The 13,940-nt window shown below is 38.8% G+C and overlaps 1 protein-coding gene across 1 annotated transcript in view; it reads left to right on the top strand.

The window, feature by feature from the left end:
- The first annotated feature begins 1,073 nt into the window (after positions 1-1,073).
- Positions 1,074-13,940, top strand: part of ezh2 (enhancer of zeste 2 polycomb repressive complex 2 subunit) — a 144,434-nt gene continuing 131,567 nt past the window's right edge. Inside the window, exons 1-3 of the mRNA XM_051928774.1 lie at positions 1,074-1,097; positions 10,707-10,826; positions 11,409-11,529. Of these exons, the coding sequence (XP_051784734.1) occupies positions 1,074-1,097; positions 10,707-10,826; positions 11,409-11,529 (265 nt within the window). The remainder of the gene's footprint in view (positions 1,098-10,706; positions 10,827-11,408; positions 11,530-13,940) is intronic.

Below are 13,940 nucleotides of genomic sequence, written 5' to 3'. Positions count from 1 at the left end.
TATTATTACATAATAAAACCTACTTTTGATTTAAGTCTGTAACAACCGGTGTAAATATCTGCGACCTATAAAAGATGTCCCTGAAGGGATATAAGCAGACACGCAAACACTGGTGGATCATGTATTCTTGGTATCTTGTTGTCACATGAATTTTTTGCTATTCAGTTTTATTCTTGAAAAAAAGTGCACTTGTTTTGTTATACCTTTGCAAAAGTGTTAATTTAAATTCTAGTAACCACTTGAATGACATCTAATCTGTTTCTTCCTCTCTCGCGCATGCACAACCACATCCATGTATGAAAATGTTACTATTTGAAAATGCTATGTCATTTGAACATGTTTTTTTTTCCAGTCTTGAGCAAACTCCACGTTATGGTGCATGATTCTAAGAATGCAGAAAGACTTCTTTTTGGGTGCGTACGCCATCAGCATGGCACTGCAGATCTAAAATACTAGCATGGAGAATTGCTCGCATACTGAAGTGCCTTTAGTTGTAGGTGGAAGTCCTACTTTATTTATGGTGCCAAGTAGAGTTGTGTTGTGGTGCAGCAGTGTATTAACCAGCAAAAGTGACGTGAAGTAGTTGTCTATTGTTATGGTTCTGCCTTTGTCCAGAAACGGCTCCAAAAGTCTTTCTCCTGTGGGATGACTGGGATCTTTTCCTAAGTAAGAAATGGCATTGTACATGTATTTTGTCTCCAAATCTACCACAATCCAGAACTTTATGCCAAATTTGTCAGGCTTGGTTGAGATGTATTGCAAGAAAGGACAACTGACCTTGGTTGGAAACAGGTGCTCATCAACAGTAATATGTTGACCTGGGTTGTAACTCAAAACATAGGTTCTTAACAAAACTTTGCCACATATCCAATATCGCAGCAAATCTTTTGTTTTTCACACGTTCTTCAAGGGTGTCTTTGTTGTCAAAGTGCAAATGCCACATGATAGTCTGATAGCGGTCACGAGGCATTGATTCTTTGATTGCCGGTACTACAAATAGTTCTGACCAGGCATCAACCACAGTACCAACTGTGCTCATTGCTGCTCTTCTGAAAAGAACGAAGAAAAACGCAATGAACTTCGAGAGGGAGAGGCAGGTTTGTTATACCACATGAATGTGACTGAGAGAATAAAACCGTATATAAAAAAGCAAACTTTTACAAATACCAAAAATTTACACCGGGTGTTACAGACTCAAATCAAATGTATGTTTTTATTATGTAATATTAATAATTTAATATTGTTTTTTTGTATCAGTATGCTGCTGCTGTAGTATGTGAATTTCCCCTTGGGATTAATAAAGTCTATCTATCTATCCATCCATCCATCCATCCATCCATCCCGGACTCAAATCTGGAACCTTTGATTCTTAGGCATCAGTTCTTACCTCTGCACCATCCAAGTTCATGTAGCCCTAGGCTCATATAATATAATATTCCCCTTAATAATGTTTACTGGTTGCTTAAAAATATATATATATATATATATATATATATATATATATATATATATATATATATATATATATATATATATATATACTAATAAAAGGCAAAGCCCTCACTGACTGACTGACTGACTCATCACTAATTCTCCAACTTCCCGTGTAGGTAGAAGGCTGAAATTTGGCAGGCTCATTCCTTACAGCTTACTTACAAAAGTTAGGCAGGTTTCATTTCGAAATTCTAAGCGTAGTGGTCATAACTGGAACTTGTTTGACTGACTCACTCATCACTAATTCTCCAACTTCCCGTGTAGGTAGAAGGCTGAAATTTGGCAGGCTCATTCCTTACAGCTTACTTACAAAAGTTAGGCAGGTTTCATTTCGAAATTCTACGCGTAATGGTCATAACTGGAACTTGTTTGACTGACTCACTCATCACTAATTCTCCAACTTCCCATGTAGGTAGAAGGCTGAAATTTGGCAGGCTCATTCCTTACAGCTTACTTACAAAAGTTAGGCAGGTTTCATTTCGAAATTCTAAGCGTAATGGTCATAACTGGAACTTGTTTGACTGACTCACTCATCACTAATTCTCCAACTTCCCGTGTAGGTAGAAGGCTGAAATTTGGCAGGCTCATTCCTTACAGCTTACTTACAAAAGTTAGGCAGGTTTCATTTCGAAGTTCTACGTGTAATGGTCATAACTGGAACCTGTTTTTTGTCCATATACTCTAATGGAGGAGGCGGAGTCATGTATTGCGTCATCACGTATTACGCCTCCTACGTAATCACGTGAACTGAAAACGAGGAAGAGATTTACAGCACAAGTCAAACGCGGGAATGAAGGTAAATGACGTTAATTGTTGACAGTCTTTTAATACTGTGTAATTGTTGAGTGTCTTTTAATACTGTGTAAGCATACATATTAACGTGCAATTAAACGTGTGCATTTACGGGGTGATTTCTCAGGCTTAAAAGCTCGCCTTTTATTAAAAAGGTAAATGCAAACTCTTTTCATTCTGAAGGGCACAAACCACGTTAGATTTCAGCCGTTAAACGCGCAAAAATGTCAGTACACCAGATAAATAAGCGCATCATATTATCAGTTGTATTGTATGCTTACAATACATATAGAAATGTGTTAATCGTTAACTAATATTATGGGATGGTGTTTTTTCGACTCGTGCCTTGATTTAAACGATTGCATGTCTTGGTGGGTTTGCGTAGCTTATTGTCTATATCTTTACACCTCTTTTTAAGACTTAATTTAAAAAGGTTTTCTTTTCTTCTTAATTAAAATTTAAAAGCAATACTTCACCGCTGCGAAGCCCCTCTAGCGCTGACATCCGAGGTTCGATTACCGTAAGCGAGTGCAGTGAGTCTGTACGCCTGATGAGCCAAGAATAAGGGGGAAAGACGTGTCGCGTACTCTTTGCATTATTTGACAGTAAACTATTTTCATCCATTCTATGATCTGCTTCTCACAACTGAAGGCACCGTGGCTGATGTTACCTGACTTGCTGGCCAACCATAAGCGTTACCTGGTAGGTAACCACCCACTCACTTCACTCCCTTACGGGAATCAAACCTCGGACGTCAGCGCTAGAGGTGAAGCCCCTAAAATTGCGCCAAGGCGTGTGGTTCGTTTATTTGACAGCATGTAGATCGGGGTAATTACATTCACGGCATTCGTAGTCTGATTCACAATCTGATTGTATGGGTGGTTACCTACCAGGTAACGCTTATGGTTAGCCAGCAAGTCAGCTCGAAGTGATCACTCGAGTGAAGGCAGCTTCACAAAAAAACAAATCCTTAACAAACTGTTATTGGTATACTAGCAAAATACCCGCGCTTCGCAGCGGAGAAATAGTGTGTTAAAGAGGTTATGAAAAAGTAAAGGAAACATTTTTAAAATAACGTAACATGATTCTCAATGTAATTGTGTTGTCATTGTTATGAGTGTTGCTGTCATATATATATATATATATATATATATATATATATATATATATACACACACATATATTATATATATATATACACACATATATTATATATATATATACACATATATTATATATATATATATATATATATATATATATATATATATATATATATATCTATACTAATTAAAGGGAAAGCCCTCACTGTCTCACTAACTGACTGACTGACTGACTCATCACTCATTCTGCAACTTCCCGTGTAGGTGGAAGGCTGAAATTTGGCAGGCTGATTCCTTACAGCTTACTTACAAAAGTTAGGCAGGTTTCATTTCGAAATTCAACGCGTAATGGTCATAACTGGAACCTCTTTTTTCACAATATACTGTAATGGACGGCAGCTCGATGGCCGTGGGAGGAGGAGTTGAGTGTCACGTCATCCCACGTAATCACGTGAAAAGACTGTGAACGCAGTAGGGACAAATGAAGGAGGAGCCGCAAACAGCGAAGAACAAAAAATTCATTAAACAATTGAGAAGGGAGCGAGTGAAGTATACAAGCATGTTCATAAGGGAAACAAAGCACGGTGTAAAACGTAAGTTTAAATTAAGTTTATGGAAACGCTCCCGCTGCGGATTGCAATAACGTGAAAAGACTGTGAATGCAGTAGGGACAAATGAAGGAGGAGCCGCAAACAGCGAAGAACAAAAAATTCATTAAACAATTGAGAAGGGAGCGAGTGAAGCATATAAGCATGTTCATAAGGGAAAAAAAGCACGGTGTAAAACGTAAGTTTAAATTAAGTTTATAGAAACGCTCCCGCTGCGGATTGCAATAACATATTCGCGAGATAAAAGTTTAATGAGAAGACACGAGGTATAAACGAACCACACGCCGTAGCGCAACGTTAGGGGCAACAGTTTCAACCATTCTATGATCTGCCTCTCGCAACTGAAAGACGGCACATGGCGGATGTTAGCCCACTTGCTGACCGCAACGTTAGGGGCTTCAACTCTGGCGCTGACGATATTTGATTCTCGAGAGGGGATGCAGTGAGTGTGTATGCCTGATGAGCCCAGAATTAAGGAGAAACACGTGTTGCATACTCTTTGCATTATTTGAAAGTAAACTATTAAAACCATTCTATGATCAGCTTCTGGGAACAGAAAGAGGGCACGTGGCGGATGTAAGGCGACTTCCTGACCAACCACAAGCGTAACCTGGCAGGTAACCATCCATACAGTCAGATTGTGATTCAGAAAACGAATGCCATGAATTTAATTACCACGATCTACATACTGTCAAATAAACGAAACACATGCCGTAGCGGGACAGCTGTGAAAGCGAGGTTCACAAAAAAACAGATCCTTAACAAATTGTTATTGGTATATTTTCGATCCGTTTAAAAAGGTTTTACTTTCTTCTTAAAAAATTAAAAGCAGTACTTCGCCGCAACGAAGCGCGAGAATTTGGCTATATATATCTGCTTCTCACAATTAAAAGAGGGCACGTGGCTGATTTTAGACGACTTCATGACCAAACATAAGTGGGAAGTTTAGGTTTTATGTGGTTTTCAGAGGCTTTTGTGCTCCAGGTGGTGTACATGCGAGAGCCTGTTGGATGCAAAGACAGGAAGAAGTGGTCATCAGAAAAAGAAAGAAAAAAAAAGGTGTTGTGAGTTGAGCGACACAGGCGAACTACCTGAGTTAACCTGCGAAGAGGCACGGGATACTTTAGATAGTGCTCCAGGTGACTAAAGGAAAGCCTGGCAGCTCCTCAGGCAAAGAGGAAAAACAGTATGTTTCACCCCATTTAGACGGACTAGCTTCATTTTGCTTGCAGCGTTTTGCCGTGAACCTGCCTGCCTGCAGGGCAACTCTATCATTTTTCCACAGCATGGAAGTGCAGTATTTGGACAATGGACACTGATATTCACTTCACTTATTTCTGAGTACTGTGACCTTTTATGTTGGCTCGTTAGAGTGAACGGGCCTTAACGTTTTTGGCCACCACGTTCCCGAGCATCGACCAGGCCTGCAACAAGGGGGGTTTGTGTTAATATTATTTTTATTTTGGTGGCCACTGGCTTGTGTGTGTCTGTGGGCCCCTAAAGTTGTTAAGTTAAAGTGAGGTTTTAGTAATTAAGTTTGCTCATATTATAGATTTGGTGTTTGTGTTTTTCTTTAACAGTGGGATGTTTTAAGTGCTTGCGGTGGGTTGGCACCCTGCCCGGGATTGTTTCCTGCCTTGTGTTGGCTGGGATTGGCTCCAGCAGATCCCTGTGACCCTGTGTTCGGATTCAGCGGGTTAGAAAATGGATGGATGTTTTAAGTGCTGGTAAAAGCAAACAGTTAACAGTACATTTGTAAGGTTTAAGAACACTGCCTGAACCTATAGGTATTTGTTGTTTAGGGTAAATAAACTGCAATTTGTGTGAGTTTTCTAATTACTGTAATCTATGATTTATGGAAATTTTGACTGGAATTAGCTATAAATAGTTTTTTGTTTTGTTTTTTAGATATTTTTCCAATTTAGTCAATAAATTTTGTTATATTTTGGAAACATATTTGTATTGTCAATTGTGTTACAAGTTACTAATTGTGAAACAGCTGGCATCTTATTTCTGGGGATTAGGTATTAGTTAAGGGATTCTAATTTATCCCCTAAAAACACGTTTTTAAAATGAAAGGGATTTTCTTAAATCAGTTTAGGGAAATACAGTTTATGAACTTAGAGCGCTATCCTATGGCTAAAGGGTAAAGAAAGCGCTACATACATGTTGTGGGGTACAAAATCTGTACATTTTGGTTTAATTTTCCTTCCATATTTTGTTCGAGACAAGACAACAGATGAACTACATTTAAGACAAATCAAAGCAGGTTTTCTTCCCTTACACCTCACTTTTAAAACAGCTGTTCTATCATAGAAAGGAAGACATGCTGGTGGCTCAATTACTTTATAACCTGGAAAAGGAAAATTGAGCCATGCCTCGGGCTATTGATTATTTTATGGATGGACATCTGGGACAACAATTTGGTTTACAGCCTGGAAAAGGAGGACATGAGGCTCAAAAAGCTTGAGTTTGAGCAAAATTCATTCATAATATTGACAGCCAGCCAATCAGGTGCATGGAACATTCATGTGTTGTGAAACCACTGCATAAAACTTTATAATAAATATGCCTCATTTGAAAGCAACGAAGAAGAAGAGTAACAGTGATGACGGAAGAGTGACGTCCGAGAAGTAAATAGACACGTGTGACCAGTTTTCATCCGATCATCAGTTAACAGCATTTTCATGAACGTTGATTGCTAAATCAAATGCCACCCTAGGACATTCCTCCTTGTCATCTGTAACTTTTTCATAAGCTTTCTCTAAAGACTATATATATTCAGACTTTCCTATCAGTATCTATTTTCTATTATTCTTTGTTCCAATGGTATTATTATTATTATTGTAATAAATACCATGCTGCTTTTAACTTTCTAAGCTTTGTCTTAATGTCTACAGAGTGATTGAAATATTAAGGTAGATTTCTTTGAGCACCTAGTGCAGCCGTAGATTTGCCATTACCTCTGTGCTGCGAGGTTTATTAGGCTGAGAGTGAGAGATCCACTCAATAATAGAGGAACAGTACGTAAAGAAGGTATTCTTGGCTAATAAATGGCCTATAGTCAAGAGTGCTGAGTCTTTGCCTTTGTCTATGTTTAAATGTATTCTTGTAGACCAAAAGTAATATTTAGGTCTGAGATATCATTAAAACATCGTATGTTGTTCATGCCAATAATAAGTAAGTCTCTTGAAGTGCTGAGTGACGGGCTGTGTTATTTCTAAAGCACTTGTGTGGTTTAAAATGCTAAAGGTTAATCTGTGTGTGTGTGTGTGTGTGTGTGTGTGTGTGTGTGTGTGTGTGTGTGTGTGTGTCATTCATGGGGCACTGTTGTGGTTAGGGTCTGTGTGTATGTGTATATCAATGTATGTATGTGTTCATCTTAAGTGCAACAGTAGACTAACCCAATAACAAACTTGACGAGTACACTTACCCTTGAGGGAAAACTGGTAAAGGGTAAGTAGAGGGAAATACTATGATAATACAATACACATGTCAACATTTCATTAGATTGATATTTAGACTTGGGTTTTTACTCATTGACAGCAACATGTAAATTGAATGATTTATTTTTCTTTGGTTATATTCTTGAATAAAAGTGCACTTGTTTTGTTATACCTTTTCTGAAAGTGTTTATTTGATATTTGGACTTGAGTCTTCACACATTATTCACTTCACTTTGGCATTTTGTCATTCTCACTATAACATGAAAAAAGCATACGCTTTAGTTACATGTTCAGCATTCCTGTCATCCTACATTTACCCAGATCGTTGTAGACACGGAACACACATGAAATGCATGTATTCCAAATAACGATATATTATTTACCCTATACAATTCCATAAACCTCACACCCAGATAAACAGATTTGAGCTGGGAGAACTTCAGCTATGTTGGTGGAGGATAGGATAGCAGGCTGCTTGTGCTAATTGACACATTTGCAAAACAATTGTAGATGAAGATGTGCAAAGCAATTTAAGGTGGCCTGGCATTAAGACTTTTTCGTAGGCTTCAGGGATTCTAGTGTTAAACAGTGCTCAATTGTTACTAAGGAGCGTAAAGTGTGCCAAGAAAATACCTGCCATGTCATTACACCCACCCCCAGCAGCCTGAACCATTGATATAAGACAGGATGGATCTATGCTTTCAAGTTGTTCACACCAATCAATTTTGACCCTTCCATCTGAATGTTGTAGCAGAAATCAGGATTCATCAGACTAGGCAACATTTTTCCAGTCTTGTGTTGTCTAATTTTGGTGAACCCATGTGAATTGTAGCCTTAGTTGCCTGTGATTAGCTGACAGGAGTGGCACACAGTGTGGTCTCCTGCTGCTGTTGCCCATGTGCTTCAAGGTTTGACATGTTGTGCGTTCAGAGATGCTCTTCTTCATGCCATAGTTGTAACAAGTGGTGTTTGAGTTAATGCTGGGCGGTATACCGGTTCATACCAAAAAACGTTTTTTATTTTTGTTATGATAGTGGATTTTTTTTTTATACCGCAACACTGGTTTAAATAGCCTATACAACATTCGGAACGTGGCGCAACGGAAAACTGTTTAAGGGGAGACCTTTTTCAATGCTGCACCGCTAAACACACATGCAGTGGAGTACATGTGTTAGTGGAGGTATTGAACGGTGAAAATGGACATTGAACATTCTGAAACTGAAGCTGTAGCAGACGATAAAGTTGAACATGATGACACAGAAGAACTTTTGCCAAAAAAAGGAGCCATGTCTGTTGTCTAGTGATACTTTGGTTTTAAAAGGTCGGATGTGGACCATTATGTTCAAATGTGTGAATACTGTTTCTATACTACTGGATAATACTGTAAGCCAAGTTGTACTTGTGTTATTTTTTTTTCACTACTGTGTAATGTACCTGGGTACTGTATAATAGTGTGATGACATGTTGACTTTATTCTCGACATTTCTACTTTATTCTCGCCGTTTATGTTGAGATTAAAGTCGACGTGTTGACTTTATTCTCGTAATTTGTTATTAAAGTAGAACATCGTTAACTAAACTTCATCTTAAAATGAGTATTTAATTTACTAGATTTTCTCAAACCCCTTCATAAGTTATGTAGCACATTAAATGCTTTGTTTTAAGTGTTCCTCGAGCCATGTTAATTGCTACGTGCTTCTGAAACTGACTTCCTCTTGCACTAACTTGTAACTGTGAATATCAGGATTTGTAAGTACAGTAATCCCTCCTCCATCGCGGGGGTTGTGTTCCAGACCCCCTCGCGAAAGGTGAAAATCCGCGAAGTAGAAACTATATGTTTATATGGTTATTTTTATATTGTCATGCTTGGGTCACAGATTTGCACAGAAACACAGGAGGTTGTAGAGAGACAGGAACGTTATTCAAACACTACAAACAAACATTTGTCTCTTTTTCAAAAGTTTAAACTGTGCTCCATTACAAGACAGAGATGACAGTTCCGTCTCACAATTAAAAGAATGCAAACATATCTTCCTCTTCAAAGGAGTGCGCGTCAGAGAGAGAGAGAAAAAAGCAAACAGTCAAACATCAATAGGGCTGTTTGGCTTTTAAGTATGCGAAGCACCGCCCGGACAAAGTAGCTGCGAGGAAGGGAGCAAGCATTTTTCAGCATTTTTTAGAGGAGCGTCCGTATCCTCTAGGCCAGTATGCGAACAGCCCCTCTGCTCACACCCCCTCCATCAGAGAGAGAGAGAGAGGAAAGCAAACAATCAAAAATCAATACGTGCTGTTTGATCTTTTAAGTATGCGAAGCACCATGCGGGAAGCATATCGCTTGCAAAGCAGCCACATGTAAGCCCAGCAAAGAAGGGAGCAGTGTGAAGGTAATCTTTCAGCGTTTTTTGAGGAGCGGCCGTGTCCTCTAGGGGTGCGAACAGCCCCCGTGCTCACAATATATTTGAGGAGTTTTATTTAATACATACTACGCGCTGTGGTTGGGTAGCTTCTCAGCCATCTGCCAATAGCGTCCCTTGTATGAAATCAACTGGACAAACCAACTGAGGAAGCGTGTACCAGAAATTAAAAGACCCATTGTCCGCAGAAATCCGCGAACCAGCAAAAAATCTGCGATATATATTTAAATATGCTTACATATAAAATCCGCGATAGAGTGAAGCTGCGAAAGTCGAAGCGCGATATAGCGAGGGATTACTGTATATAGAGTCTAGGATCAAGTATTTTTAATTTACAAAGTTGTTTGGAAGTCCTTAACATATTGATATGCTTACTTGGCCTTTGTTTTTTATAGTGTAGAAACAGTTGTTCACCAGCATGGTGGAAAAATTTGATTAATATAACTTCTGGGATGCTATTTAAATGCTGTAGTAAATTCAACCACAACAGGATCCTTAAACTTGCAGATGGTAAAATGCCATCCTAGAAAATATGCCAGATTAGCAGGTAATTGGTTGATACATCTACAGTTTGCTGTGTAGGTTTTTTTTTTTTTTTTTTAAACTGTTTAGTGTTAAATGATTTACAGAGCACTTCATTTTTGTTAAAATATATTTTGACAGTTCAGTGAATGACGGTCTTACTGTTGATCATTGGTTACTTAAAAACAGAATAATTTTCCATTCTAGAATTTTAAGTTCTTTGCTGGTTTATAGTAAATTCCTATTTTGTTTTCTTTGTGAAAGGAATCCAAATAAGGTCTTCTATCACTTTGTGATAATATAAAATTTCACATTGTTTTTATGACAGTGTACAGTGGACAGTGGGTTCTCTGAGTTCTCCAAGCAAGTCATTCCTTTGAAGACTCTAAATGCGGTTGCATCTGTCCCTGTAATGTATTCATGGTCTCCCCTCCAGCAAAATTTCATGGTACAGTAATATTTCATTTTAAAATTAACACCAGGGCAGCCCTTCATATTCTGTTGAACAAAATTACTGCTGTGCTTTGAGCTGTTATTGTACATGTGCTTTGTGTATCCAGCACCACAAAGCAGCCAGCAGTTGGATTACTTTAATACAACTGTACTACTTAAATTATATAATGTATTCTAGCTATTACTTATTGTTTTTCCCAAGTTTTCATTGATCTTCCTTGATATTTTTTTTGTTTTAAAAAAACATGAAGCTTTGGATAAAAGGTGTTGATACTTATTAACATGGTGCAGATTATAATGCTTGTCAAGTATTTTCATAAACAAAGACTGCTTTTTTGCTGAAGCTGCTAATTACAGTGCCTCACTATTTTAGAAAATAGTGAACATTTTAAATTGGATTTATGTTGGTTCTGGATTATGATCATGGGAAAGGCATTATATAAATAAAATGTAATATTATTATTATTAATTGTAATAGTAGTAATAATATGTTTATAGCTATACTGTAGAAATTGACAATTATTTGGCATACAGTTTTATTATGAAAATTATTATGACATTTTTATGTATATTGCAGGTGGAGGATGAGACAGTGTTGCACAATATACCTTACATGGGAGATGAAATTCTTGATCAGGATGGAACCTTCATTGAAGAGCTTATTAAAAATTATGATGGCAAAGTTCATGGAGACAGAGGTAAAGCATTTTAACTGTCAATGTTCTACTAAAAGATGTGTATATATACAAGCATGCTATGGACAGTTTTAATTATAGGTCACTTTTAAAGTTATTTTTCCCTTTGCAGTCATTTTGGAAAATCATTTTCACTAGATGATTGATTCATTCGGTGAAGCTGTATTTAGTGAAAAATATTTTTGTGTGGATGGCTTTACAATTGAAGCTAGGAAGTTACTCAGTTCATCCATTTATTGATTTTCCACTGCTTATCCAAAAATGGGTCATGAGTGCAGCAGTCTTAGCAGTGAGGCCCATATGTCCTTTCCCCAGCCACACTTGGCCAACTCATACTGTGGGATTCCAAGGCGTTCCTAGCCCAGAGTCTTTCCTGGGGTCTCCTCCCAGCTGATCATGCCCGTAATACCTCCACAGTGAGCCTTCCAGGAGGCACCTGTATCAGATGCCTGAACCACCTCTGTTGGCTTTTCTACATGCTGAGGGTCAGCAGCTCTACTCTGAGCCTCTCCCAGATATCTGTACTTTTCACCTTTTCTCTAAGGGAGAGACCAGCTACCCTGCAGTGAAAGCCCATTTTGGCCATTTGTACCCATAATCTCATTGTTTCGGTCATTACCCAAAGCTCATAACTGTAGGCTAGGGTATGGATGTAGATCGACTGGTAAATCGAGAGCTTCACATTCTGACTCCGCTTGTTCTTCACCACTATACCTCTGTATAGGGACCGCATAAATAAGCTCACTGCCCCATCCGTCGATCTCGCCATCTTTATTAGGGACACTTGTACTCTATACTCTCCCAGTGCCCACCACAGAATACCTCAAGGAACACGGTCATACGCCTTCTCTGAGTCCACAAAACATATGTAGATGGATTGGGCATACAGTTTAAGTTCCTTAGCATTACATTTTTTTTCCCTCAAAAAACATGTATGAAATAAATAGCCTTGACACACAGAAAAAAGGTTTGGGGCAGCCGCCCATATACTTGAGTCCTGGCTGCAAAAAGGCAAAATAGGTTGCACAGATGTGTACAGGACTGAGTCCAACTTAGAACTGAGGAAACATAGGAAGTGGTCTGGGTTTTAAGGCAGGTAACCAGAGGTGGTGTCAGGGTGGTCGGAGCTGGAAGTAACGTCTTCATAGCCAGACCCGGAAGTGATGTCTTTGTGGCCGGAATCCGGTAGAATTTCCCATGCCATCCCCTGGCCTGGTGTGAAATTACCCTCATTTGGTCCTTTTAGCTGCCTCCCATGTGTACGTACTGTATGTGACACATATAAAAAGCATTGTAATTTTTTTGCCTTGAAAAATTACATTTTTATGAAGTCTCATCTTTCTAATGTAAAACATGCAAAACACTAAAAGTGCAAAGTCAGGCATGCAGAAAGTATAATAATGATACAAAAAATAATGAATAGTAATAATAATATGAACAGCACTCTGCACGTGTCCGAATTACACAAGTGTCACTTTCGGATTCCCAGAATCACTTTTGGTTTTAAAAGTTTCAATTTCAAAGCCTGAAGACTAATTCACTTCGTCATCACTGCTAATGAGAGCCATTTCTTATGAGACGCCATTATCAGGCTAGGAGAAGGCGCGTCTACACCATTGCCCAGGTAATGCTTGGGCCTAATGCTTATGCAGGACATGCCTATACTGTTGCCTGAGTAAAGCTCAGCACTAATGCTGTTGGCACTTTTACAACCCGAGTAAACCTTGGGACTTACATGAGATGTGTCTATACTGTTGTCCGAGTGATACTCTGGACTAACTCTTTTAGCACTGTTTTTTACAGCCTGAGTGAAGTTTGGGTCTAACACTAAGGAGGTTAATCATATCTGAATCGTTTGATTTATAATTTTAAACTGTGAAGTAAAGGGATAGACCAAAGAAAGCGTGCCTTTGTCCCAAACATTACAGAGGGCAGTGTACCTCTTAATCCCATTTCTATCAAGCATAATGTTCCCTTTGGTTTTTTTTGAGTTTTTGAATGTTGGCAGTATGACTGGTAAAGGGAGAGAGTTAGCCGATGTGATGGAGAGAAGGAAGGTTGATATATTGTGTGTGCAAGAGAGTGCAGGCAGGATGGAATGGGTGGAGAGGAGTGTCAGGAGTAATTTGTGACAAACGAGTATCAGCAAGAGTGAAAGGGAAGGTCTACAGGCCTGTACTGAGACCATCTGTGTTATATGGATTGGAGACAGCACTGACCAAAATACAGGAGACAGAGCTGGAGGTGGCAGAGTTAAAGAGGCCAAAGTTTGCTTTGGGTGAGACGAGGATAGTTAGGATTAGGAACAAGTACATTGGATGGTTTGGAGACAAGAGTCAGAGAGGTGAGATTGCATTGGTTTGGACATGTGCAGAGGAGAGATGCTGGGTGTACTGGGAAAAGGATGCCTAAGA

The sequence above is a fragment of the Erpetoichthys calabaricus genome, chromosome 6 (assembly GCF_900747795.2).
Source record: "Erpetoichthys calabaricus chromosome 6, fErpCal1.3, whole genome shotgun sequence".
Classification (NCBI taxonomy): Eukaryota; Metazoa; Chordata; class Cladistia; order Polypteriformes; family Polypteridae; genus Erpetoichthys; species Erpetoichthys calabaricus.
Note: the sequence above shows the minus strand (reverse complement) of the source record. Positions and strands in the feature narration are given on the sequence as shown.